Source organism: Aphelocoma coerulescens, chromosome 13 (genome assembly GCF_041296385.1).
Source record: "Aphelocoma coerulescens isolate FSJ_1873_10779 chromosome 13, UR_Acoe_1.0, whole genome shotgun sequence".
NCBI classification, from domain to species: Eukaryota; Metazoa; Chordata; class Aves; order Passeriformes; family Corvidae; genus Aphelocoma; species Aphelocoma coerulescens.
The window spans coordinates 12,150,500-12,174,304 of record NC_091027.1 but is presented as its reverse complement, the minus strand read 5'-3'; the positions used below and the strand labels follow the sequence as shown (position 1 = coordinate 12,174,304).

The window sequence follows — 23,805 nt, the reverse complement described above, 5'->3', positions numbered from 1 at the left end:
TACTAATACATTTTCCTACTGAAGATTTTCCTGAAAGCTGGTTATGAATCAAATCATGCAGAACAGTGATGAAGCATAACAGTAAAATTCTTTGGATGTAGGTGGAACATTCTTGCAAGCAGAATCTCATCCTGATCCTGGGGAGGCAGGATGGGGAAGAGGTTTCAAATCATTAAAACAGATCAGACTGTAGAACAGCTATCAGGTGAATATATTTGTTAGTAAAATAATTGGAAAAGCTCATTTGGTGTTTACCTATTTGAGTCCCTGCAGAGTCACTGTTGTGACACCCGTCCAAAGGTACTGGGATTCCCAGCACGGCTGGGGGTGCAGCAAGGGAAGGGGATTGACCTTTAACCAGTGGAGACAGGAACATGGAAGGGACAGCAATACCATTTGTGATTTGTGTTGACAAGGAAGAAATACAGTAACTATTCACAATAGAACATGTATTTCCCTCTGCTTCACTGAAAATTGAAGAGGCGTTTTGAAGCCCATGTACATCGCCTCTTCTGGGGAAGGATGAGGCAAAAAGTAAGAGTGTTACCGCCACTGAAATGCACATTTCCATTAAAAAAACAGTTTATAATGATTCATCTGAATGCACACTGTTATGCAGAAGAGGCCAGGTCAATTAGTTTCAAGGTGCTGTGTCACTGCTTACAGAGCTCTGCTGAAATAGCCGTAGTTCTCACAGGCCCTCCCTAGTTCAAGGGGACATTGATACATACTTACAAATTGTGTACATTGTAAAGAGAATAATTACAACAACCCAATTTCAGTGATTTCTTACTATGGTGTTCAGTCTTTGAAACTGCAGATTAAGAAAAATTTATTTTTGTATATTCGGAGAAATTCTATATAGCATTCATATATCAAATGTACAGACTTTGAAGAGATTTTAATTTAGGGAAGTGTTTGGGTGGTGACTGCAACTTCAGAGACAGAAGGCTTGATCCAGAGCTCTACTGAATACAGTGGAGACCTTGAAATGAAATTCGGATCTGTGAGTGTTCCTGTTTCCTAGAATTCCCAGGCTTGTAAAGGGCTACAGAAATTGCAGGCTGTTAAATGTCTACAATTTATTTTATTTTATTTTTAAATATTGAAATGAGAACATCTAAGTCATTCATAAGATGTAAATGCCCCATCTTCTTTGTGTTCTCACTGCTGTTACTAAGTGTATACGAGATGTTCAGTACTGTAAAAATAAATAAATCTACTTATGGAAATTCTGAACAGAAATGTTTTCCTTTAGGAACAGTCACAATGAATACATCTGTATTTGCATTGTCATTTTTTTGCAAATATATGCCATCTGTTTCAATGCAAACTTTGTTTGTTTTTTCTAATCATAGGACTATACCTTGACAATGTACTTCCAGCAAGCGTGGAGGGATAAGAGGCTGTCCTATAATGTAATACCTCTAAACCTCACTCTGGACAACAGAGTAGCTGATCAGCTCTGGGTGCCCGATACCTATTTCCTGAATGACAAGAAGTCATTTGTTCATGGCGTCACTGTGAAGAACAGAATGATTCGTTTGCATCCAGATGGAACAGTCCTTTATGGACTCCGGTCAGTATGAACCATTTCTAACGCTTTAGTCTCTTAATTTAAAACCATGATTAAAAAGCTAAAAATAAAAACCATTCCTTGCCTTTTTTTTTTTATGCTTTTCTTTTTATTGCTGTATTCTATATAACTGATGATATTCCAGAAAAAAAAATGAAGTATTCTAAGATTAGATAAAATTTTTTTTAGTACAAATTTTGGAGATAAAGTGCCATTTTTAGTACAGTTCAGAGACTTGTATTAAGAACAGATAAGACTGTAAATATTACTTGAAATACTCATTCTGGATAAAAACCCTGGTTTAAAACTGCTTCTTCAAAGGAATTGAAATATGAAATACAAAATGAGGATTAGCAGAAAAAACAGAAAATGTATATGGCAGCTGAATTGATAGTTTAACTGATACATTTTAAAAATATTTTTGATTGAATATTAGATTGGTTTGTATGATACCCAGATGAATCAGCTTTCTGAGTTTCACTTAGATGAGGTATGACTTGAAATGTTTTTCAGCCTGTTGTTGTTGTGTATGACTGTATGTAGAGGGGTGACTGGGAAAATCAACAAAAGGTCTTCATCCTTGAGAAGTTATGAAAAGTGAGGAAATTTTCTGTTTAGTGATGTTAACAGGAGAAATAATTGCTGAGAAATTGATTTTAAAATGTAGCTGCAAAAGACTGACAGTGCAATGTGGGTAGGTAACAAAATAGCAGGAAAGCATTGTCTGGGTTAACAATAGAAAATGCTGCAGAGCTGGGTATTGTATTTACCACTTTGTTGTGTCCAATTATGTTTTCTCTGGGAGCAGTTCAGGCTCTGGCACTATGGCTGGGAGCAAGTCTGGAGTTTTTGTGATTGTTCAATGAAGCAACAGATACTTGGTTCCTTGAAAAGCAGTTGTAGTTTAAAGTGAAATATGAACCAACTACAAAACACACCTTTATATTAATGGAGTGAGAGCGAGCATAACAATGGTTTTGGTGTAGTTTCCAATTTAAGACTCTGAAATCATAATGTTTATTATTATCTTCTAAAATAAATCAGTAATAAATATCAGATTTAATGTCTTCAATAATGCTAACTTTTTATTGCTATTTGTGGCATTTTTATTCTGACTACTTAACCATCTGTAATAATTTCTATTTTTTAAAAGGTTGGTAAACAGTAAGTAGAGCTCACAAAAAATTGTCCATAGAAGAATCAAGTAAAAGAAATTTTTGTCTTCTGAGAGTTTCTTCTTGTTCATCTGTTTTTCAAAAACTTAAACCCTTTCATGAAATATACTTTATTTAAGGTTTTGAGGGTTTTGTTTGTTTCTTTTTTTTGAGATGAACCAGTGTTGGTACTGTTTCATTGTTTTGGGTGAAACCTTTGTTCCTCTTCATTCAGCATAAATAGCAAATCAGTTTTAATGTCTTTTATATGATGCAATAAAATGAAATGGTGTCTGTTTTTTACTTAAAGCTGTTTAATGTATTTAGAGGAATCATTATTAATACTTTGAGCCTTTATTTCCCAGAGTTATTTTCTTCAATACTTACAATCGCAATATGTTTTTAGATATGGTTTTAGATTAACTCTAAAATGGGATTTTTTTATTGTAGGACTTGTACACAGCCCAGAGTTAAAGGCATTTAGACAGCTTTTTTTCCTAGGTAAAAAATTTCACTTTAGGAAATAATTTTCTAGTATTTGGGTATACGTAGCAATCTCACATTTGAGATTATCAATTCTTACATCTAAGACTCTGCTTGGTGCATTTCAAGTGTTCTCTTTGCCCTGTGAGCTGGCACAAGATGAATGATGGATGTGAATTCTGCCATTGTTCTGTTGCTCTGCTGGAGTGAATTTTAGCTTAGGGCAGGGGCAGGACGATTGTCACCCTGTACTGCCCTAGCCAGCACTAAGACTGGGGACTGCAATTGCCTTCACTCCTTTGGCGACTGTGTACTTGAACAGCACAGAGGGGAAGGACACCTCTGGTTCTTGTGTGTTTTGTGGTAGAGACTATAGAACATAACAGATAGCTAATAGGGGACAAGGCAAGAAAACCCCTTCTTATATGTCCTAATTCTTAATGAACCATGGACCTTGTGAAATGTAGAATCAATTCCTCCTCCTCAGACTCAGCTCAGTAGGTCTCAGAAAGGCTTTCTGTCTAAAATGTCTTTCAAACCCTGGGCTGGATGGGGATGATGCAGCGGTGGTAACACAATAGGTTTATATGAGTGCCATATTCTGCTTTTGCCTTCACTGGACCAAGTAGCAATCAATGATCTCATTCTAATACTAATGTTTTAGTTTTATAGCTTTAAGTAGCTTTATCTATCTATTTCATCTAAATTCAACTCAGAGTTAATGTTATTTCCACAGTAGTGGAAATAATTTCCACAGTGTCCATAGTAGTGATATATTTAATGCCTGCTTATTAGTAATTTCTGCATACCGTTAAAAATGCCTGCTTAGTTGTATTTCTCACATATCTAAAACCCCCTGTACATTATTATTCTGAAAATTAATACTGTTCTTGCTGTGTTAATTTACTTTAGCTTATACTTGCAGTCACATATTCTTACTTTGGGATGCATTTTTCTAAAGTGAGATTCCTTTAAGTGTCAGTCTGAATTTTTTTCATCTCCCCATACATCTATTTATAAACATTATCACATGCACACACATATAAATTTTCCTGTGAATTTGGTTGCATTTACCTTGATTGCTGTAATCAAATTCATTGAACTGCAAGTGATCTTGTCAGTATAAATGTAACCATCCCTTTCTTTTGTGTCCGTATAGTTGAATTTCTATTTCATGCAGCAAGCAGTGATCCCTTAACATTGTCCTTTCTGGTTTTGTGAGCAGAACCCATACATGGTGTGCATGTCACATCCAATTAGATTTGACACTGGGAGGTTAAATTTCAGAAGGACTAGGAGGCAGTTTAGTGAGCACCTGGATCATGCTGTCACTAAAAGAGGGGAGGAGAGAGGGAAGGGAAAAAAAGGAAAATGGCTAATAATGAAAGGAGACAAAGGGCTGGTGTGTTGTCCTCATAGCCTGCCTTTTTCTAACTAATGCTACAGGGCACTAGTTAAGGGCATAACTAAATTCTTGACCTTTTTTATACAGAGAAGGTGACATGGTGGTTGCTTTTAAGTTAAGAACGACTTTTATTTGGATAGCTGCCAGCTGTTTATGTTTTGGGAAAATGGGGTTTTTTGTATTTTTTTCATATTCCATCTGGCAAGAAAATTATTCATTGCTGCGAAGACCAGGACAGATTATATACTTAAATCACCTAAATGGTAGAAAATTGTAAACATATAGTCTTAAATGAAGAGTCATTACGGGAAAAATTACTATGTTGGAAGTTAAGATGACTTGCAAGAGGATATTAGTGATTTGACAACATATTTAGAACAGTAAATTTAGACATTCACATCTAGTATAGCATAGTTTACATAGTTTGAGCAAAGCTTAAATAAGATAAGCAGTCAAAACTGAGGAAAATATATGGCTTTAACTAAATTTCTCTGTGTTAAAATATCTGGTTTATTAAATACACTTAGCAGAAATAGGTGCTACAGTAGAAAAGATTTGTTATTTCTTAGATTTATTTTTATATATATAAATACATATATAAAAAATTTCCCCTGACTTTTGACATAAAGCCTGTTCTAAAATGTGGATCAAAAGTTCAGCTGTCTTCTGCTTTCTTCTGCATAAGCCTGGGGAAGAATCATTTCTCTGATTTTTGTGGCCTCTGAAAGCACCAAGTTTTTTGAATTTTTTCCAGGGATTGGAATGCAAGATTTGAGAATGGTGACAAGTAAGATCCTTCTATTTGCCAATTTTGAATTGCTGCTTTTTGTGTAACTACCTTATGGTGTCTTTCGGGAACTCACCTCTTTACTGGGAGAGAGTCTTGGGATGCTATGTGTCAGAGTAAGGAGAAAATTTAGAATACAAGGATTAAACATAGTTGAAGAAGTGGCTTAAGACCAATACGTTTTGTGTGGTTTTGCACCATTACCATGCTGCTTACAGAGATATTGACTCTTGCATACATTTCTCCCGACATTCCTCACAAGAGAACTCTGTGACAGTGGGTAGAGACCTGATAATTACATGCCCAAGAGCATTTTATACTTTTGTATCTCTTCAGTAGGATGGTTTTATGCTTTTTGTAAATGAAGTTTATGGGTGTTTTTTACAGAAAAATAGACTATATATGGAATTCCTGATAGGAACCATGTTCTGTGAGGTAACAATGTTGCTGTCCTTTTTAGCCAAAAGGAAAACAAAAGGAAGTAGAACAGAGGAGTGTTTTTCAGAAATTAAAGGCTTTTCCCATTTGAAAGCCCAACAGTTTTACTTGCCAAGATTTATCTAAGGCATTACCAACTATGAGTCTCCAACTCAGCTAGCAATAATTCCTATTTGACTGATGGAACACAGCAATCTCCCACAAATGAGAGAATTATGTGTGTGATGGCCTTGCTTTGTTCTCTACTCAATGCTACCAGCATTGAGTCACATGAATCCTAAACAGTCCTGGATGCCTGTATTTTGTGTTGTCTCAGCTGTGCCTTCTGCTGTCTGCTCACTCAGTTTCAGCTGGTTGGAAATTTTCACTTCCGCAAGTAAAATAGATTCTCCCACATTTTGCTCTGGTAAAACAACACTGGGCATTTTTGTTGTATAGTTAGACTTCTTCAGCAGTTTAACTCATTGGCAGCTTATTGTCTATGAAATCTGATGGGCAATTTTAAAAGCAATTGCTTTGCAAATATCTTTATTTCTCAGACCATATTCCTTGAGAGGTGAGTTGTTCACACCAGCTACCGTTCAGTAAAGCATTTGACTGGATGGGCTTTAAGATACATTCCAACCCCTTAAAATCTTGTGATTTTGTGAATAAATATTATGTGTTTGGACTGCCTACAATATTTCAAATATCCTTGTTATTCCAAAATGTCTTCTGCAAGAAAGAAAGAGATCTGTCCTACCTTTTTGCTGCAAAATTGTATTTCCAGAAGCTGGACAGAAGGTGTTTAAGAATTTTAATGCCCATTCATGGTAAGCAAAAAATTTTCTCAAAATCTTTCTCACTTTGGGGATTTCAGAAGAGATAAAAAGAACCTGGACTTCTTTTCTGGGGAGAAGATATTATTTTGAATGCTGTTCTTTATCATGATACCTGTCAAGGTGGCAGGTGTTTCTGGTTCCATCACATTCGTGCCTCTCTTGGCTGTGCAGCCCTTCATTCCAACTGGGGCCTTGTCCAGCCTCAGGGAAGAAGAGGAAATAAACATTATAATGAGGTACGCTGTGTCATGAAAAGCACCAATAGCATCTCAAAGTACTGTTGCCATTTGTTAAAACAAATAAGCATATCTTTATTAAGATGTCTGAAGTGTCAGTAGCTTTCTGTTGGTCCAATTAAAAAGAAAAAGTTTCTTAATTTTGGTTATCACTTTTTGTGATATAACACTAAATTTCTTTAAATGACAATAGGGCATATATAGGCATTGCAAAGAGGAAGTAAAAAGTAATTTTTATAAGTCTTGTTTGAACATGAGAATATCAGTCTGGGAAGAAGCATTTCCACTGTGTTAAGTGGGTAATTTTTTTGTGCTGGTGCTCACAGCTATAGATGTAATTACTGACTTTTCCTTTGCCAACACTTTCCAAGCCGATTCATAGTCTGACATGCAGTTGTTTACTTTTGCACAAGAAATGAGGTGAATTCGATTTCTGTGTCCAGATTTTCAAGGCTGTTAGTATACACAGACATGTGAAAGAACCCTTAAATCTTGTATGCAGGTGGTCAAAGCAAGAACTTTTTGAAAACTTGTAGAAATAAATGCAAACATAGTAAAATATCATTTCATACTGAAGTCATGTAGCTGTTGTGAAGACTTGAAAAAAATTGAGTACTGTACAATTATGTAGAATTTCAAGTACAAAGAATTTCTGCATTAAGAAGTAAACATTATCACACAAATCTCATTATTTGGAAATACTGGAGCAGGACAAGTCTGATCACAGCTCTTCTCTTGCACATTCAATATAGATCCAGCATAAGGAAAGGAACTTGAATCCCAGTGTGTTGCTTAAATGAATTAATTGTTGTTTTAAATAAACAAGGTATCAGCTCTGCCCAAGGTGTGGGCCAGATGCTACTTTCCTTTCTCATGCAAATAGTTCTTTTGTAGGTTCCAAGGAATAAAGCAGAGAAATACAACTACTGTTATTTCTAATAACACTGTTTCTGTGAGCTGTAGATTTGGACATGAAACAAATCATCCAGTTTCTCTGCTCAGTTGTTCCACTTGGTAAATTGGAATGCTAAAACCTACCTTCTCACAGGGGTGTTGTGAAGATTAATTAATTAGTTTGTAAAGTGCTTTGATCCCATAAAACACTACATAAATGCCAAGCATTATTGTGAAGAATTATAAAATGCCAGCCCTCATGTGCACCTTGGGATGGCCAGGTTATAGATACAAATCTGCTTCATTTTCCCAGAATCACATTGTTCCACTTTTCCTACATAGCAGCCCATTCACAAAATGAGCCAATTTTAGGAAAGATGCAATTTCTGGAAAAAAAAGGAAATCATTGACTCTCATAAATATCTCTTTTCAATTAAGGACTCATAGATTATATATGCGTTTTTCTGTAGGATTTGGAATGGCATCTTTACACCGTTCATCCTCAGCAGGAGGGACAGTAGTTGTGTTTTAAATATCTCCTCTTTCTGAAAGAAAACAAAGATATCTTTGTATTTCAATCCCTTTATTAGATTTTAAGTATAAGTATTCAGAAGGGTCTTTTGCTTTTACTTTTTTATTAAATGCCTGTTAAGTCATTAATATGTGAGTAATTAGTTCAATTAAGCTTAATAAGAAAAAAAAACTTAAGTCAAAGGAATCCTTTCCATTAAAAGCCCTATTATCCAAAATCATTGCATTGCAATGAAGTGAAAAAAAGTCTGAGTTCTATTGCCTAACAGACAGACTGTGGCATTTAGTCTGTGTTAGTAAGAAAGTCTCCATCAGCTACAGAACCATGAAATAGTTCAAGTTGCTCCAAGGGTATTTCATATTCCAAAAACAAATAGAGGTCATCAAACATTTAATCTTAAATTTTAATAATTTATATAATTTAGTATTACAGCACTTTATCATTTCTCTTCCACGATGTCTTTGATCTATGATTTGATTTGATGATCCTGAGAAGGGAGATTTTCCCATTGGAAGGACATACATAAAATCTCAGAATGCTCTGATCAAGACTCAGCTAATGGGATGGATGCTAAATGCGTGTATACAAACACGTGTTTAAATATATGATATATATTTGATAAATAAAAACAATATATTTGTATATGTATAAATTCCACTTGTGCATATTGAAGTTTTTTTACTAAAATTGGTAAAATCTGAGATGGATCTCAGAAGTAAGAGCAGGTTTGGGGGCCTTGCATGTGTAAGAAAAATAAAAGTTAGGACACTGTAGAACTAATAATACCTCTTGTGGGTCATGCACAATCACTTTCTAGTTCTTCTTGTGATTGTACAGATGAAACTTTTCTTATACACTTTTAATGTAAGACATTGTAGAATACTACTTATTGAGTGAAAGAATACGGTTTTTTTCCCTACCAAGTGTCTTATCTGAAAGTGCAAGTGTTTGGATTTAGTTTTTATTCTAGTTAAATATCTAGTTTGGGTGATTTTTTTTCCCCAAAAAAAGCCATATCCTTTATGTTTTAATGCATTTTCTGGCAAGATAATTGCTGATTTGTTCACCCAGTGTTTTATTCTACTTTGTTATTGAACTTTACAGAATGGTAAAATGGTTTCTGAGAAATAAGAATTGCCTAAACTCCTCAAGTGTAAGGGGCTTGTTGGGGTTTTTTTTCATTGCATTTCCTGGCTCTATTTCTTTATTTCTCTGAAAATTGAAATTTCTTGTGGTCTTCAATGTGCAAAGTAACTGAAGAGAGCTTTTCATGGAACAGTGTTCAGTCCTGCTTAGGAGAGAAACTGGGATAAATTATAAGAAATTATGGGGATTTGTGCTTCCAGGTATGTTCTCCAGACTCAGGATGTGTGTAAGCTTCTGTAGAAGAGCACTTTAAAGCTATGCCTGTCACTGATTTTTAGACTATGATGCAGATATTTCTACTTGCTGTTCAGTAAATAGAAATAAGACTAGATTTTTTTTCTCCTCTAAATCATTTGTGTAAGAAAATTTTTTTTGCAGCGGCTTTTTTTTCTTCATGTATAGTCAGTCATTCCTAGAACATTTGCTGCTTCTGCTAGTCTAGAACCATCTGAAAAGATAGAGAATAGAAAATGTTTGGAGAACACTTTTTTAAAATTTACATGAATGTGCCATCTGTACGAGCAGATGGCTAGAAAGTCTCAGGGCCAGGAGGAGACTGTGAGATCAAATCACAAGGAAAGAACTACATGAGGCATTTTCCTCGTGTCAGAACAAAAAGGACCTCAGGAATCATCTCACTGACATGACCTGGAAACTGTTCCCTCAGAAACTGCTGTTTCAGTAGCAGAAAGTGTTTCAAGGTGGTGTAATCAATACAGTAAGGATCCCCAGCATTTGTATTCTGAGAACATGATCTTTTCTGGCAGTTGTTCAGAAACAAGCAAATCTTCAGGACCCTAAATTATTCTCACATGGGCTGTAAGTCCACATTCAGCATTTCACAGGGAGAGTTTGCCAGAGTGCCTTATCGTGCTTGGCTTCTGAATTGAGAAGTCATTGTTTTCTCCATCTTTATGTGGTGCAGTGTGTCGTTTTTGAGAAAACTTTTTTTGAAAAAAACCTGCAGTAATTGCAGAATATTGAATATGCATGACATCCTTTAACAGCTTACCATATCTTTTTTTGTGGTGGCTGCTGCTGACACATCTGCACATCACTGAAATCCCTCCAGGGATGGTGATTCCACCTCTTTAGGGTGGCTTATTACAATGCTTAACAGCCCTTACAATGAAAAATTTTTCCTAATATGCAATCTACACCTCTCCTAGTTCAACCTGAGGCTGTTTACTCTTGTCCTTTGCTTGTTACTTGGTAGAAGAGAATGACCCTCACCTGGGAGTTGCAGAGAGTGAGAAGGTCTCCACTGAGACTCCTTTTCTCCAGGCTGAGTCCCCCCCAGGTCCCTCAGCTGCTGCACATAAGACACAGGCTCCAAACCCTGTCCCAGGTCCATTGCCCTTCTCTGGACTTGCTCCAATTTCTCAATGTTTTCCTTGCAGGGAGGGACCCTGACCTGAGCCCTGCAATTGTGCCAGTCATCCCATTGTCTTTCCACAATGGCAACTATATCATAATTTTCCTGCTGCAGAATGGTCCCTGCTCCTCCTGTGTGTTGCCCAAAAATATACTTACATCTTATGGGTATGTTTTCATTTACTGATAGGGATCTGTCTCAGGACTATTTTTTAAAACACTGACATTTTAAAATTGCTCCAAAAATTGATCTTGAAAAGAGAAAGGCACGTGAAAGGCATATGAAAGCATATGACCTTTTAATGTGGAAAAAAATCTCCTTTTCCCAAAGCCCTTTGCAGGGTTGTAAAGCCACTGGGGATTATAAAGCTAACATTTACTTAGAAAATGTAGTTATAGACCTTAACAATCCCTGCAAGTCTAAGATATCTTTACTGTAGAAGGTGTTGCATGCCAGCTTTTTTCCTATTTAAAGTGGTAATGGAAAATTTATTCAGTATATATTGAAAAGTGTTATGGTGCATTCTCTTCAGTGTCAAAATGGAGGAAAACAAGGGATGGGTAACTGTTGGGGAAACACTTTGAGATCTCAGTTTAATTTGCATTAATGGAAACTGGAACAGTAGGGTTAGGACCAAGTGGTCCAGCATTGGCTGGCCACTGGTCCAACCATTTGGCTGACTTCTCTCTTAGGGAACACAACTTTTCCAACCTACTTCAGTGTGTTGTTTCTGTCAGTGCAGAACCTATCCCCATTTGGAGATATCTGAGTAAGTATCAGAAATGTTGGAGCTAGAAGGAAAAAGTTCTTTATCACAATGTTGACAATCCACAAATTCTGTCCTCTCTTTTTGTCCTTTGCTATTCTGACTTTCTTTGTTGTGCAGATTTTTACAGCAGTTGTTCTTGGTAGAAATACTAGCAAAAATTAGCTATCAATAATAGATCTTTGTGTAGTTTGGGAGCTTTTTAACTTAATAACAAGATGTGCGCTTTAGAATAATAGTCTTGTACTTTAACAAGGCAATACGGCTGATACTACATAGGAAGAAACACTCACAATAAAATTTGGAATGCTTCTGCTGATGTGAGAAACCAAGAAAACATTAATTTACTGTAATCATAAAGCTTGTTACAATCGACCTCATAGATAGTTTTACTGAAATATTACAAATTTCAGGCAATGAAAACTACTTGGAAAGAACTTAGAAATCCCTTGAACTCAGATGACTACAGAACATTTTTTTGTGGTCAGCTGAAGAAGTAAATTATTGTTAGACCTTGCTGATAAGCTCTATCCTTTCAGGGAGATATCATCACCTGTGTTTTCATCTTATCATTTACTCTCTGGAAGATGGCTCATGTCTTCTCTATTTGGTTCTCTCTGTAAAAAGCAGAGATGACCATCATTGCACGAGATGGAAAATAAGACAAAGACAAGGAGGCAAATACTGAATATTCATCCTTCTCTCCTTCTATTTTTCATTACACACAACAGGAGCTTATTCCATAGTTCCATCCCAGGATATATCTTATTCTTGGCAAACAACTGAGAGTAAAGCACTGTGCATCTTTAAACACCAGTCTGTGGGCTGCTTCTGCAAGGGGGTCTCCAAAGCACATACAGTTGGAATGTACAAATATTACATTATGGTTATCCTGAAATGCCTTTGAATATTGTTTCACAGCATTAGTGTTGCTGGAGAAATGGCATGTACAACAGAGAGGACTTTTGCTGCTGTTGGATTTTCAAAGAGGTGGTAGAGTAGCCAAAAGAAAGATATGCCATTAGTCCTTTTCATGTAACTTTGCTATGCCTTCCAGAAATACATTCAAGAGCTGCAATATTTATATGAAAAAGAATTTTCTAAGGACACTGCTGTGTGTTAAAGAAACATCCACCCCTTCTCCCAACCAACCAGAGTAGTTTATTTCTTTTTGAAGAAAGAGATACTGAAGATATACTCAAGATTATTACTTTTTCATAGCCTTCTGTCTTCATCTTCTAAAGCAAGGTTCTTTTATGTTATAGAGAAGTTGCAGTATAATTTCAAGTAAATTATTTGCACATTATTAAAACTGAAGGATATGGATAAAATGTTGAATGCTAGTGTTCAGGAAGGTGTTCTTATTTTGCAGTTATATATGTCTGTAATAATACAAATACAAAATACTTAGCCTGGCTTTGAAGGGTCCTGGAGTAATTTCCAGATGCATATACTGCAGTATTCAGAATGATGATGGTTTTAAAAAATTTAGTTACCTTAAAAAACAACAACAATAACAACAACAACAACAAAAAAAGTCTACCTGGAAAATCTGAGGAGGCAAGTTACAATTCTAGAAGAAATGAAAATCTGATTGTTTGAGACTATAAAGATCTTTGTAGACAAGGATTAGGAGGAAATCTTTCCCCTGCACAGGTGGTTCTGTAGGTTACCACTGATGCTGCAGGTGGGGTCCCACTCATGTAATCAGCAGCAGCTGCATTTTGCCATTTAAGTGTCGCCTCCAGTCATTACTTCTTTTCTACTCCTCTTTTGATTTAACTGGACCAACCCAAACCTTATATTGTGGCACTTTTTCTTTTGTTATAATTGAACACTTATCACTAGTTCCAAAACTACCTGGAAAATGTTATGCATACGGATATCCCAGAATTGGATACTGGGGTGTTATGGTTAGTGTTTTGGTGGTTTCTTAAGTTTTGTTTATTTATACTTTTTTGGATTTTTTTTTTTCTGTGTTAATACTTTGTTTCCATGTGTACTGAAGGTATTTTTCATATATTGAAGGAGATAGACTCTCGTTCCAGCTATCTTATCTGGTCACATCTTCTCTACTTCACCTAATTTAATTTTCTTTAGGGTTCATCTTTCCATTTCATTTCAATATGGCTTTAATTTTAGTACAATCTATATCTGTCGTTTATAGGATAGCTAAGAAAATTGGCTGTGTCCTGGTTTTAGAAATGGGGGTATGTCATGGGTTAGCAAGCTAAGTCCCGGAAGTGATGTTCTTGCAAAGAGGTGCTTACAGCTTCCTCTGTGATCTGACAGAACCTATCAGCTGGCCACTTTGAATATGGACAATTCTTTAAGCCACTCAAAGTTGTGACCGCCTCTGTGAAGCACACTTAAGAATAGAAACTCCGAGGCAGAGCGTCTCTCTCTCGTTTCCGGTGTTGGGACAGGTGGCTGCGGGCCCCATGGGGGGGCCAGCGGGCCTGGCCCAGGCCAGGCCACGGCCATCCTGGAGCCGGTGGGCCCTGTTCCACCTGCAGAACCCACCCTCCCAGCAGGGCTATGGGCAGCCGGAGCAGCTCGGCTCCCCCCTGCAGCCAAGGTCAAGATTTCAGCTAAAGCTGCACCGCTGTCCGGCAGAGGTCATGTGACCCACAGCGATAAGCTTCATTCCAGCTGCAAGGCCTGGGTGAGGTTAACCCTTTTAGTGCTGTAAAAAGCTGAAAACCTGAGGGAAGAGAAAGAGGAGATGCTTAAAGCTGAAATTCTGCTGTGAAGCTATGATATATCAGAGTATCCCGTTGTAACTTCATGAAGATATGGGGAGTGTTCAGCTCATACTTGTATGCAAAAGCACCTGCGCTGAGATAGGCAGATGCTGACGCAGCTGTAATTTCATGAGAAGTTTGGACAGGGAGAGATGGAGCAGATGAGGACTTTTGCTCCAAATGGGAAAGGAGAAAACCTCAGTTCCTAGAGATGCTCCCAAAGATTTCTTAGAGGTGAAATGCTCCCAGAGATGGGTGAAGAGAACTTTTGTTTCTGAATGGCTCAACCTTAAAATTGTACCCCAAAAAACTTCAAGAGTGGACCCTCGAAAGCAGTTGCAGGAAAAGCTGCAAGTCGGGGGAAGGGACTCACATGCCAGCAGAGAGACCTCTTCCTAAATGGACTGAACAAAGTTATTTGGAAGTGGGCGGCTGTCTCGTTGTGATAATGTGTTCATAGCATGGGCAAGAGAGACTCCTCTTCCTAAATAGACTGAACAGGGCTATTATGGAAGTGGTAAACAGACTGAACATCTTAAGGGTTGTCTTTTACATTGTCAGTGGGAGAAGGGAGGAAGGTGGGGGGAGGAGAAGAGTTTTGAAGGTGTGGTCTGATTTTTTTTTCTTCTTTTAGGTCTGTTAGTAAACTTCTTTATATTCTTTCATGATTGGTGCCTGCTTTGCTTTTCTCCTAATTCTTATCTCACAGAAGGTAAACAGTAATGAGTATCTTGGACCAAACCACTACACTAAATTGGTGTTTCTGCCTGGTTACAAACCAAACCTGCTATAGGGTATGACTGAACAAAGGCACTGAAATTGTTAGCAGTTGGAACACTACCCCACAGAACTGAAGACAAGTAAAAGAGCATGGAGAGTAGTTATTGTTTAATGTTAAGAATGAAAGTAAATATTAAATGTTACCTGCTATTCATTATAGGTATTACAGAACCTTATTAGTAATTTGTTCAGAGGAAGGTATGGATATTACGTCAATATAAGCCAATTAGAAAATACATGACTAATTGGTGCAATGCTCAAACTCCAGATAGGCAAAGATAATTATTACTTACCCATATGAAAGACAAAAAACATTGGTAAAGCAGGTTTTTTCGCTTGGATAACTTTTTTGTTAAGTTGCATTTGTTGGTGCAATATGTAGCAAAATCTGGTTTTAGTTTTGCTTTGTAAATTATTGGATCAGTACATTGTGGTATGTTAGATGTGTGTCACCTTGTGTGAGAGTCAAGCTGATAAACCTGGAGAGACTGCTCGGCTGAATATCACTACTAGAATCCCAAATTTTCCACTCTGCAAAATAGGGTGGGAATGTGGCAAATTTGATATTGTGCCCATGGCACACCCCTAAACTATTTATAGAAATAAAGTATCCTTATACTTTAAGACTTTTAAAATTCTATTTCAGTTGATAGAAATGAGCGGGATAGCAGGATTCATTTTGCTCATTAGTTTTGACAGGGATGAGCAAGTGAAAAGTTTTATTCCTTGCAATTTTTTTTTTGTTCAGCACCTCTTACCAGCCCTGGAAAACATGATGTTCAAAGTGCTTTTTAAAAGACATTGACAGTTCAGGCCTAGTGTGACAATCTTTTGTCTTCCATTCTGAAAGTGTGATGCCAGTTAAGAGAACAGGGTGTCAGCTCTACATCAGGGGATTTATCTACTAAAAAAGTTTTTAGTGAAGATGTTTTGTGCTCAGGAACATTGGAGAGTTTCCATTTATGTAAACAACTCCCTCTGAATGTTGGCGCAAAATGTTAGCAAAAACATTCCCCTTCTCTGTCTGAGCATAGCTTTTGTGTTATTTTCAACATTGACTAGTAATGAAAATAGTGCCCCCATCCCTCCCCTCCTAATTTTTAATTCATGAAATATAGTCTTAGCACTGAACAAGTTTTCCTGCTACCTTATGATTGCTTTGAAAATGCATTATCCTCTCCCCTTCCGGCTTTGCTTAGTTTTACTATTCTACTTCATCACTTTGCTCATCAGTGCTTTATGTTTAGCAATTTTCTAATGTAAAGTCTGTCCAAGCTCTAAAACTTTTGGAAAAGCAGGGTGTTTTTGTAGTCAGTTTTTCATTGAATTACAGACCTTTATTATCCTGAGTCATTGTTTTTTATTAAAATTTAGCAGGTGCTCTATTTTTTTTCTCCTTATTGTAAAAGGGGAGGGGAGGGGAGGGGAGGGGAGGGGAGGGGAGGGGAGGGGAGGGGAGGGGAGGGGAGGGGAGGGGAGGGGAGGGGAGGGGAGGGGAGGGAGAAGGGTTGCCTTAGATAATGAGCACTGGATTGTCAGTATTTGATGTCATGCTTCTGCTTACCAACTACTCCTTCAAAAGGCATCGTTTTCATCCAAATCCAGTGGGACCATTTTTAGAGTATTGTTTTGGAGCCACTGTGGCAGCTTTAGTAAATGTGAATTTTAGTTTATTTGTCTAATGAAGATGAGGATCTTGGCTAATGACTACATAGTCATAAGTGATGATGCTTTTCCTCCTACTCCCTCATTGCTTAGAGCATATATTAATTGTGCGGTTAGTAATGGCTTAGCTATGTGATAGTTCCCTTTCCATCTCCTCCTGTCATGGCATTTACACTGTGCAAAGAGGGTGTATTGCCATCTCATTATTTATGAGAGTTTGTGATTCATCACCTGCCTTTTAAATGCAATACTATGATCACATCTTGTTGCTAAGAGGCAGAATTTACATGTGCACTTTCTTCTTTTAAGTACACCTGTGCCAAGCTTTGCCTGAAACCTTCAAGTGAATCACAGCCAGGAGCACTGAATTTTCATCTTCATTCCTACTGACAACGTGAAACTTGCAGTGCCAGTTTTCTGTGGGTAACTGCAAGTCATTCCTTATGTGTTCAAGAGATTCTCAGACTTTTCAGTCTGTAAACTTGCCAGAACTTAAGCCAGGATTTACAGGTATTGAAGTTTCACTAAAAGCCTTTTTTTTTTAATTACTAGAATTCGAGTGTATTTTGTGTGTGACAGGTAGAAAATAAATACTTTAACTGCTTTATCATTTTGCTTTTCTTTCCTACTCATGCGTTTATTTGTTTTTATGGTTTGCAAGAAACAACAGGAGTAATTTAGGCACGACTAGTGAAGACAATTCCTTAAAATTTTGTTTCTTCTTTGATTTCATCTGTTGCCATGGCCATTCTGCTCCCCAGATTTTCTATTATTGCTTTTTTCATGCAATAGTATTGACATTTCTGTGTTCAAACATTTTCTGTGTTTGTTCTCCAAAGAAGTCACAGATTTTATATATTGTACTTATAATTTAAAGGCTTGTTACCTTTAAGTATCACTGCTGTGTTCCTGATAATTATTTGCAAATACTAGGGCAATTTGGTTTGTTCTATTTTGCTTTTTGTTTGTTTAGGAAAGATCCGGTGCTGCAGATAGAATCAAAGGAAGTTCATGGTTACTTTTTAAAAGCTACAGTTCTTTTCCTACCACAGGTGTCTCCTTAATTTACTGCTTCTGGCCATACAGGGGTGAATATCCCTCTACTTGAAGCTGCTTGCAGGGACCAGGGGCCAGGGGATGATGAGCCTTTGGGAGTGACACAAAAGAGTGATGCTGAGAGAGATAGGGACTCTGAGGGCTGTGTCTGACACATGTCAAGGTTTCCAAGATATAAACAGTCAGAAATGTGAATGAAGAAGTGACCTAAAAAGAAGTAGAAAGAACCTGATGGGAGCCTGGTTTTCCTCCAGAGCTGTAGGTTTGACCCAGAGCATGGTTTCTGTTACCTAACACAGAAAACACAAAGGATTTGCATAATATGCAGTTTGCTCTCTGAGTGAGGTGCTGGTATTCTGAACTTAGGAGTGTCTATGTTCTTCCAAGAACAGGGAAATTATTAATATCCTTTTAAGGCACTGCAGTCATGTTTGAATCTGTTGATAGAAGGAGACTTAGAGTAAATGGAAAGCTGAGACATATCTACTGCACCATGAACATACCCGCAGTGCTTTCAGCATCAAAAATTTGAGATTGTTACTGTTGAAAATTCTGAAAAGTGGAGCCATTTTGACCAAGATGGTTATTGCCTCAGTTTCTGTGTCTCTATGAAATGTGGATTACAGTATAAACAGACTCACATCTAAATTCTGAAGAATGGTTTCTGAAATGCAGTATTGATGTTCATGTGATTTCTCTTTTATCAGCTTGGAGGGGCAGCAGGGGAAAAACATTTAACCTTAACAAGAGAGTTATGAAACTGCTGGCATTATTCATTAAATTTCTGGTCTATGGTTAGAAATGAGATTTACCACCTGAGAGAGATTTTGCAGAGTCACTGGCTCTAGCATTAGGTTACATGAACATAGGTAATGCATGACAAGTAAATTTGTATCAAAAATACTGAATTTTGTGACAATTAAAAAACCCTGAATGAACAAAAGAAAACCTAAGCAGACGGATATTTCTTCTAACATAGCATTTAACTACATACTTGAGAACATGTACTGGGAAATGAGAAAAATGCTGGACTGGCTTATAGAGAATTATCTTACTCATTTAAAACATGGCAGAGATAATTTTCATGTATCATTCCATACTTTTCTCCTGGGAAACCTTCTTGCCCATAAAAGTGTGGCCATTTTGTTATACAGCGTCCTCTCCTTCTCACCTCATATTGCAGGCAGTGCTGTCTTGAAGTCCCCATCCCTGCTAAGACTTTGCTGTTCAATAGTTATTTTTCAAAAGCTCTTCCAGGAAATTTCCCACGACCACTCTGACTCATGGAGTGGCACTTTTGTTACTGTCCTAGTGTTATCCTTGTACATTAAAAAAATTAAAAGGTCTTCTTGCCAGGTGGACAGAGGAAACTATTGTGACTTTTTACCATGGTAAGTGATAGCAGTATTGACATGTACATGATTCTGTGATTCTGTAGATTTTGCTGAAGGGCTGTGGCTGGATGGCCGTTGCTCACATGGCTGGGCTCGGGAGTGGGTGAGGATGAGTAGGAGGGGACATGGCAGCAACCAACCTTCTGTGCTGTGCCTCTGGGATGGCTCTGTGCTGAACTTGCTGTGCCAGTGGTGCTTTTGCTTTATGCCATTGTTTGCAGTCACCTCAAAGCACCTCTGCATTTAATCAAGTAAATGCTTCCCAAGGCTCTGAATTTGATTTCCTGAGTTGCAGCATGTGTTGTCCTATTGTTTATGTATAAAAGACTTTTAAGTAAAGTATAGGAGTAATTTTAGAGATTGGTTGAAAAAAAAAAGGAAAAAAAAATGTGCACTTTCTACCGCAAAATGATGACTTTAAAAGTTCCCTGAATTGAAGGGATGGGTCCAGAACAGGTCTGACATATCTGAGATAAACATTTAATTTCTCATCACATGTATGTTTGCTGTGTTGGGTAGGAGTGATATTTTCCAGCTGACTTTTCATCTACCTCAAATGTGGACTAGTTTTTACTTATTTCTTGGAGAAAAGAAGGTTCATGTATAGACAAGGTAACAGAAAAAGCAATGGGGGACGTGTTTTCTAAATTAAATTATAAAAGTACACAATACAAAGAAATCCTTCATACCTAGACCAGGAACTGATTCAACTTTTAATGCAGTGTGAAGTGTTAAAATATGGCTGTGTAAAATGTTAAAAGTGATCCCCATTGTCTGCATAAGTCTATGGGAAGCAGAGACCTGATTAAACTCTGGTTAGAATCAGTTGAACTCAGACTCTCATTGAGACTCAGGTCATACCCTATCTGCTAATGGGATTGTGTACAGAGTCATCCCAGGCCCTTTGGCAGATCAGAGTCATGTATCTTCCAAATCTAATGGCTTTATTGATGATAATTGCAAATAACTTCGACTGCAGAAACTGATGGATTTTACTAGCTTCAGAATGGAAAAGAAGGGACCTTGGTAAGATTTCTGAAGCTTGTTTTAAGGGAATACAGATTTAATTTATTTCAAAGCATATTTTGCAGGAAAATAAGGTAATTAAGAGGAAACTCCTTTTTTTTATTGTTTGTTTTTGCAGTGTATGAATTAGAGTTCTGGCCAATGAGATCTACTTACTGAGAATTTTCAAACGTATTATTTCATAAACAGGACAGGACCAACTGAATATTCCCTGTCCAGATTTTCTATTTAGATTTCCAGCCTTCAGTGTGTTGTATAGCTCATCAAGCTTTCAGTTCTTGCCAGCATGATGCAGCTGATATGTCAGAAATCTTTCGGGTGGTTTTCCTGTTTGGAACAGAATTATGAATGTTCTGAAATGAAGATGAGGAAGAGAAAGGTCGTGACTGAGCATCCTAATTTTGGCACAGAAGGTAACGTAACCCTTGGGAAATGGATTCCAGAAGGATGGCTGAAGTTAACTTAGACGCCTGTTAATTTTAGTCATTAGTTTTGACTCATTGTTTTGCTTCTCTCACACATCCAATAAAATCTTAGCTAAAGCTGAGTTGAATTAATGTAGGTACAGATTTTGAAATGTTCAAGGAGAACATGGTTTCACATTTTTCAAATAATATTCCTGCTGCTTTAATAATATATTAAAGCAATAAGAGTATTTGGTGTCCCAAATGGATCAGATATGAAACGGGCAATACAAGCCTAACAAAATAGATGAGGAGAGCACTGAGGCCAGACATAACACCTGGAATGGGATAGGAGGCAATTCTAAGTAATTTATTTTTTCATTGTCAAAATAAAAAAGAATTCTACTGGCTTGGGCATGTCAGTAGACCTATCTGTCAGAGGAGAGAAGAGAAGAGAAGAAGTAGGATCAGAAATAGCTGCAAAATGGGTTTTCCTCACAGATCTCTACTTGCAGATTAGCCTGAGCAAGAAAAATAGCAGTGTTTAAGAATATGTAGTGGTTTGGCCCAAAATACTCATTACTGCTTATCTTCTGTGAGATAAGAATTAGGAGAAACACAAAGCAGGCACCAATCATGAAAGAATATAAAGAAGTTTATTAACAGACCTAAAAGAAGGAAAAAAAAAATTTATACCACATCTTCCGAACTCTCCTCCCCCCACCTTCCTCCCTTCTCCCACTGACAATGTAAAAAGACAACCCTTAAGATGTTCAGTCTGTTTACCACTTCCATAATAGCCCTGTTCAGTCCATTTAGAAAGAGAAGTCTCTTCTTGCTCGTGCTATGAAAACATTATCACAATGAGACAGCCGCCCACTTCCAAATAACTTTGTTCAGTCCATTTAGGAAGAGGTCTCTCTGCTGGCATGTGAGTCCCTTCCCCCGACTTGCAGCTTTTCCTGCAACTGCTTTCGAGGGTCCACTCTTGAAGTTTTTTGGGGTACAATTTTAAGGTTGAGCCATTCAGAAACAAAAGTTCTCTTCACCCATCTCTGGGAGCATTTCATCTCTAAGAACAGAGGCCCTTCTCCTTCCCTGGGAGCAAAGGGTCTTCCTCATCTTCATCGTTAGGACTATAGGACTATCTCTGGGAGCATCTCTAGGAACTGAGGTTTTCTCCTTTCCCATTTGGAGCCAAAGTCCTCATCTGCTCCATCTCTCCCTGTCCAAACTTCTCATGAAATTACAGCTGCGTCAGCATCTGCCTATCTCAGCGCAGGTGCTTTTGCTTACGAGTTGAACACTCCACTCCCCATATCTTCATGAAATTACAATGGGATACTCTGATATATCATAGCTTCACAACAGACTTTCAGCTTGAAGCATCTCCTCTTTCTCTTCCCTCAGGTTTTCAGCTCTTCACAGCAATAAAAGGGTTAATCTCACCTCGGCCTTGCAGCTGGAATGTTGCTTATCGAAGTGGAGGGGGGGGGAGAGCCCCCGCTCCGGCTGCCCACAGTAGGGCTGGGGCAGGGGGGGGGGGCCATGTGGAACAGGGCCATCGGCTCCAGAGCCCGCATCCACCTGTCCCAGCACCGGAAATGAGAGAGAGCCTGGGGGGGAGTTTGTCTATTCTTAAATGTGTATCACAGAGGCGGTCACAATTTTAAGTGGCTTAAAGAATTGTTCATATTCAAACTGGCCAGCTGATAGGTTCTATCAGGTCATGGGGAAAGCTGTAAGGACTCCTTTGCGAGTACATCACTTCCGAGACCATGCTAGCTAACCCGTGACAGAATAAAATGTACAGAATAAGCTTGTTCATATTTTTCCCATGTCAGACCTATCCTAAAGCATTTATATGACTAAGAAGTACCTTTTTTTCCTGACTCCCCATACAGCATTTTATATAAAAAATCATCTGTAGGTGTTTTTCTTGTCTTTTTTTCCCCTCTCAGCAGAAGCCTTACCTAAAGTCATTTGATGTTAATAGAAATTTGTCATTTGAAATCTATTTGCTGTGAATTAGGCCTAAAAAATATCTCCTAAATCTTTATTTATTTCCTCAATTAAATACTGTTCACATGGGAATATTTGTTGAGCTATGTAACTACAATTCAAACAGGTGATTTTTTCAAGACAGCTTAAACAGCCTCAAATCCAGCTGATAATAGGGCAGAAGTCCCACTGGCACTCTGGACACACAGGGCTCAAGTGAAGGGTAAAGAACTTTATATCCCTAGGGGTTAATTCTTAGTGTCCACATATAGGATGATTTACATACATTTCTCTTTCATCTGTGCTTTATAGATAATAATTTAATACAAATCATCAAATAAATTGGAACCATTTTTAAGAATTCTGGTAGTCATTTTAAGTGAGTGATTTCTATAAATTCAAAATATTTTTCTGGAATACCCACTATCTGTATTTGTACTGTCCATCTTTGTCACATCTTATTTACTCTTTGCAGAATTTGGTGTCCTGCTTTCTCTACATGGACATCTGCTTAGGTAACTTGTAGGATTAAATATAAGGACTGGAACTTCAATTAAAGTAAAATAAATAATACATATTTTAAAAAATATTAATTAACAGTATATTCTACAGAATAAATTATGTGATATCCTTGATACAACCAAAACAAATCTTCTGGAAATAAAAACATGACTGAAGCAAAATGAGGCAATTCAAAAGCAATTAGCAACAGAGTTGCTTGTACTTTTTTGTTTGTTAATACTGCCTCCTGCCCACTTACTAGTGCAGTGTCAGCCTTTCTGCAGATCATGGCAAGCAGGAGAGGAAGAGTGGTTCAGTTCTAACAGAAAGTAAAAAAGTGAGAGAAGTAGTTGAAAGTAGTCTGTAATTGGCCACATTGGAATAAAAGATTTGAATCTTAATTGAGGTTGTGACACTGAAGTTATTAATTCTGTCTTAAAAATGTCTTTATCCTACCCCTCTGCCGTTTTGTGAGGTCTCAATATCTGATACTTGTAATGAGCTTAGATACTTGGATCTACAGGTCTTGCAGTTCTGTACTTGTGCAAGAGAATGTGTGAAGTACTACCTATATGGTGCAGCCTTAACACCAGTAGCAAAACTAAATTTTATTATAGGTGT

General features: G+C 37.5%; 1 protein-coding gene across 6 annotated transcripts in view; it reads left to right on the top strand.

Moving 5' to 3' along the window:
• The window catches only part of GABRB2 (gamma-aminobutyric acid type A receptor subunit beta2), a 156,407-nt gene that overhangs the window by 51,758 nt on the left and 80,844 nt on the right, over window positions 1-23,805 (top strand). For all 6 annotated transcript variants that reach the window (XM_069028963.1, XM_069028962.1, XM_069028961.1 and 3 more), the window contains one exon: window positions 1,359-1,579. In XM_069028963.1, the coding sequence (XP_068885064.1) occupies window positions 1,359-1,579 (221 nt within the window). The remainder of the gene's footprint in view (window positions 1-1,358; window positions 1,580-23,805) is intronic.